This window comes from Gracilinanus agilis, unplaced genomic scaffold (genome assembly GCF_016433145.1).
Source record: "Gracilinanus agilis isolate LMUSP501 unplaced genomic scaffold, AgileGrace unplaced_scaffold14964, whole genome shotgun sequence".
Taxonomy (NCBI): Eukaryota; Metazoa; Chordata; class Mammalia; order Didelphimorphia; family Didelphidae; genus Gracilinanus; species Gracilinanus agilis.
In genome coordinates this window covers 1-5,068 of record NW_025345769.1, presented here as the reverse complement: position 1 = coordinate 5,068, position 5,068 = coordinate 1, and the positions used below count along the sequence as shown (strand labels likewise).

General features: G+C 43.7%; 1 protein-coding gene across 1 annotated transcript; it reads left to right on the top strand.

The window, feature by feature from the left end:
• Window positions 1-2,203: 2,203 nt before the first annotated feature.
• LOC123254107 (carcinoembryonic antigen-related cell adhesion molecule 1-like) lies at window positions 2,204-3,076 on the top strand (the record flags this gene model as incomplete). Its single annotated transcript, XM_044683173.1, has 2 exons — window positions 2,204-2,444; window positions 2,822-3,076. Coding segments are annotated over exons 1-2 (496 nt in total), but the record flags the coding sequence as incomplete, so codon positions are not given.
• Between the last annotated feature and the right edge of the window lie 1,992 nt (window positions 3,077-5,068).

The window sequence follows — 5,068 nt, the reverse complement described above, 5'->3', positions numbered from 1 at the left end:
GGTCAGAGACTATGACATGGGTGAGGAGTGGTCTTCCTTATGGGAAGCCGTAAGCGGTAGGATGGCTCAAGGGGGGTGGAGAGGCTTTTGAACATCAGTGAAAAGACTCAGACTTTGACTGAGATGGGAGATAACAGTGAGACCCTTAAGGTCTTTGAGGAGTAGAATGGCCAGATCTATCTATTCACAATTCTGAATGTTTTCACAAGGGTATGATGGGAAGTTTGGAGAGGTACAAAGGACCTGGCCACGCAGTGATGATGGAATACTTGATTTAGCCTGGAAAACCACCTTAGATATCCTCATTTTACAGATGAGGAAATTCAGACCTAGAGAAAGAAAGAAACTTGGCCAAGATCGCATACGTAGGAAGTGACAGAGCCAAAATTTGAACCCAGGGTCTTCTGACTCCATATCTGGGGCTCTTTCCAATGTTTCCCAGAATGTGTAATGGGTGGTGTCTTCTTTAGAGATGACCTGGTTCTTGCTCCACTCTCTCTGATCCATTCTCCATAACTCCTTCCATCCTTACTCAGGGCACCAGAGCATTACCCCAAGGTCTTGTCATCACTCTCTCTTCTTCCAATCAAAGGCACATAAGAGGGACCCACCTTCTTACTAAAAATGTAATGGCTCACATATATACAATACCTGAGGTCTTATAAAGAGCTTTTATAGATGATCACATTTAATCCAACAACACTATGAGTGAAAGATTATTATTCCAATTTTACATATGAGAAAACTGAGACAAAGATAGGGATTTGCTAGTAAGTCACACAGCCAGTAACATTCTGAGATAGAATTTGAACTCAGGTCTTTCTCATTCTAAGTTACTATGTCACCATGCCATGCCAGGCATTGGATCCACTGGGGTTGCCAAAGCACCTTCCAAAAAGTCCTACCATGACCTTCTTGCCCAGGAGCAGGCTCACTGTTCCTCCATATTCTCCCCCACTTAAAAAGATGGCTAGCTGACCTCAGATTTGTCACCTTCCTGACCAAGTCCCACTTGGCTTTACTGGATACAAGTAAGAGGCTCACTCTTCCTCACCTTAAAATTCCCAACAGGACCCAGGGAGGGAGTGCAGGCTCTACCAAAATAACAAGAAGAAAGGTCAACAAAGCTGAAATATTTCTAATGTATTCAATTCCACTTTGGAAATGAATCCTAAGACAACTGGCCAAGGATGACCCAAGAAGGAAGTCTGGCGAAGCTACTGAATGTACCCAGAGATTGTTCTGGAACACACACATCTCTCAATGGCAAGGCCTTGACCTGCCAACTAGAGATAAGGAAAGGGCTCTCCTTGGGCAATGAAGGCTCAGGGAAAATGAGTCCCCATTGGCTTAGCTTCCTAGAATAAGTCCATATCTGAGCTTGAAGAAGATCATCTTCAACATTTTCATTCTCATTTTGTAGGGCAGGAAACTCCTAAGGAAAGGGGAGCATCCAAATCTGGGACTTCCAGAATCTTCTGTAAATGTGTATGAACTGCCTCCTGGGGGCAAAACAGTCCTTGGCATGAGAGATGTTATTGTGAGTTCAAAATCTCTAGACTTGAACCAGATCTCTCCTGACTCCCAGTCTGAGGCTCTTCCTTTTGTACCCTACTACTAACTGATCTATTCCCACTCTCTGCCTTTCTTTTACTTCCCCTCTTCAGAGTTAATGTAATGTTTCTCTTTCTGAGCACAATCTCCCTGTGGCCTGACCCTAGTTCATCCTCTCCAACCTCCACCAATATCCTCAACAAGGTGTGGAGATAAGCAACCCTGGCTTCTTGGAGTCCAGGCCAAGCAAACATAAACTCTCGGTGGTCCTGCCAAGCTAAAAAGGCCTCAAATCCAAGCACAAGTGCTCAATGAAGGGGTCTGTCACTGCTGGACCAGCTTGCCTCTGCCCAGAACAATTAAGCACCCGGGGCTTCGGCTCCATGTGAATGTCTTTGTCAGCCATAGAAACTGAAGATGAACTTTTCCTAAGGCCTGGAGAAGTTGTGATCTGCACCAGAGAAAGGGCTGTCCTTGCCATTGAAATCACAGCTTCTTGGTCTCTGGTCTCCAGCCTTGCCAAGGTCTTAGAGAGGCTACTTCCAAACCAGTTATTTGGTTATAAGGTAAGAAAAAGAACCAACACAGTCATTTTCTGTCTATTTTCTATACAGGGCCACTATCCCCACCTAACATCAGCAGCTCCAACATGGCCCCAATGGAGAACAAGGACAATGTCTCATTGACATGCCAGGCTGAGGGTCAAACTGACACATACCGGTGGTTCATAAATGAAAGTGCCCCAGCCAGTGACAGGATACAGCTGTCCCCAGATAACAGGACACTCAGTATACACAATGTCACAAGGGAAGACGAAGGACCCTATGTGTGTGAAATCGAGAACCCAATTAGTCGCAATAGGAGTGATCCATTCAGAGTGAATGTTACCTGTGAGTAAATTTGTTCTTCCTATATGGTGCATAATTATAGCCTGGTGGTGTGTTCCCAGAGGTCAGCCTAATTCAGTCACTTCTTTGACTGCTAAAGATCTAGGCTCTGAGGTTCCCATCCCCCTTAAACTTCAGGGAGCCCAGAATGGCCTTGTCATGCTTTCTGGTGGAGGGTGGCCAGTCATGGTGCTGAACTGGAGAAGCCCTAAGATCCTCCAAGTTCAGATCCAGACTCATAAAGTCGAGGAAAAGCTGTGACTTTCCCAGCTCAAAGGAGGATCAAGGAGACACAGTGGTCCCTGGTGATGGGTTACAGAATAGGAGATGCCCCTTCTTTCTGCCATAATCTCAATATGGAATCCTTCTCTTTCCTCCAGATGGCCCAGATTCCCCCATGATTGACCCTACAGATGATCATTACTCTATAGGGGAAAATATTACTTTGAACTGTTCTGCTGAATCTAACCCACCTGCCCAATTCACTTGGGTTCACAATGGACAAACCTTGAGCAACTCAGCCACACTCTCTCTTACTAATGTGTCACTGAATGACACTGGAACCTATACCTGTCATGCATCTAACCCATACACTGGCTTGACTAGCTCCAAAGACAAGACTCTTATGATCTATGGTGAGTAGCTGGATTGGGCCCCCAACTTTGTGTTGGGCTCTCTCCTTCCCTGGCATGAGAGAAACAGAGTTAAGTGACATTCTGCCCTCCTGGTCCCATGGCACAATGTGTTGTGGTAGAAGGAGCCCTGAGCTCAGAATCATGAAACTTGGGTGGAATCATTCCTTTCCTGTCTACTATCTGTGTAGTAAGTGTGTCTGCTCCTTTCCCAGCCTCAGTTTCTTCATCTGGAAAAAGGGATAATCTTTTGCTCTGTATATAATAGGATTCTATGTGGAAAAACTCCTTTTTACATGTTGGGTACAAAAAGCATTTGAATTATCGTCGACATCATTGTTCTTGATATTGGATGGTTCTCTTCTGTCCCAGCCACATAGAACCTTCTTTGTCTCCCAACTTCTAGCACTGCAGCTTCAATGACTGCCCCGTACTCTCTCCCATGGTCTTTCCTTCAGTCCATTTCACTTGGTGCTGTGGCCCCACAGGGTGTTTCTAGTCTTGGTTGGAGTATAACCTATGGTCATACAATGGGACTCGCCCTGATCCCCTTTTCCAGGGAAATTCTGGAGATCGAAAGAATTTCAACTTTTTCTCCTTTCACACACAGAGATTCACCATTGCACCTATATTTTCCTGTTTGTAGCATAAAATGTCACATGAAAGCATGGCTGCTATGAAACCTGGTTCTTATCCATGTAAATGGAAGATTGGTTTTAGCATCCAGTGGCTGGGTCCACAGTATGATCCCTGCTGCCCAATTAATTCACTGGTCTGGCTCTCCTATGTACAGATGACAGACCCTGCACAGCCCTAATCACACTAGTGTGCACCAGGACCAGAGAGAGATCATCTCTGGCCTTAATTTCCTTTCATTTCATAGAGCTTTATTGTTACAAACCTTAGGGGTATCCCAACTTCCTGTCCCTGACTCTGGGGACTTTCTGAATTTAGAGCAAGGGGAAGAGATAGAATTGTGAAGTGGGGAAGTGACCTTGGGAAAGTCAGACTCCAACTGTATATACCTTAGAGGAGGGATGATTTTTTGTTGGCCTAAATCTGTACTTAAAGATCCCTAAATGACACATTTTAATTTAGCATTTACATTATGTGTGTTACTGTATTTTCTTTTGTTAACAATTTCCCAATTACCTTTTCCCCTGGTTCACAATGCACCTGGGAGTATTGCAGGCTATATATTTCACACCTGTGGTCTAACTGATCTTTTTCTTAAATTTTTCCAATTAACCAAAATCTATTTTCTGTCCCCCTTATCACCCATCCCACTAATGAAAAAGAAAATCCTTGTGACAAGCATGAAAAATCAAGGAAATCTAATTCTCATACTCAAAAAATATCTCTCGCAGCATCCACCCTGAGTCCATCCCATTTCTGAAGCGAGGCAGCTGATTTCATAGGAAGTGTGTAGCTTTTTGCAGGAAGTGAGTAACTTATTTCATCATGGGTCTTCTGCAATCCTGGTTAGTCACTGCATTGATCAGACGTCCTAAGTCTTTCCAAGTTGTGTGCCTTTAGAACATTGTCTTTATTGTATAAATTACTCTCTTGGTTCTACTCACTCTATTCTGCATCAGTTCATACAAATCTTCTGAAGTTTCTGTTCTTGAACTCATTCTGTTTGATGTTCCTATCAGTGACTTGGATCAAATGAAATAATACACATAAAGAGCTTTGTAAATGGTGAGCATTGTTGTTCTACTGATTCTACAGACAGACAGAAAGCATAATCTTCAAACTTGAAAGAAAAGAGAGAGAAAGAACAAAATGGGAGGATAGTGATGGCAGGCATAACGTAGTGAGGATCCAGACGTAGCTCAGCAAGCTGGCACAGAACATGGAATGTGATAAGATGAATGTTACTGGAGATTACTGTCAAGTCCTACCCTTGAGTACAAAAAGTCCAAAGTATAAATAAGCATCAGCCTTGATGGGGCAGTGACTGGTCACCATGCCATAGGAAAACAGTTGAAGTAA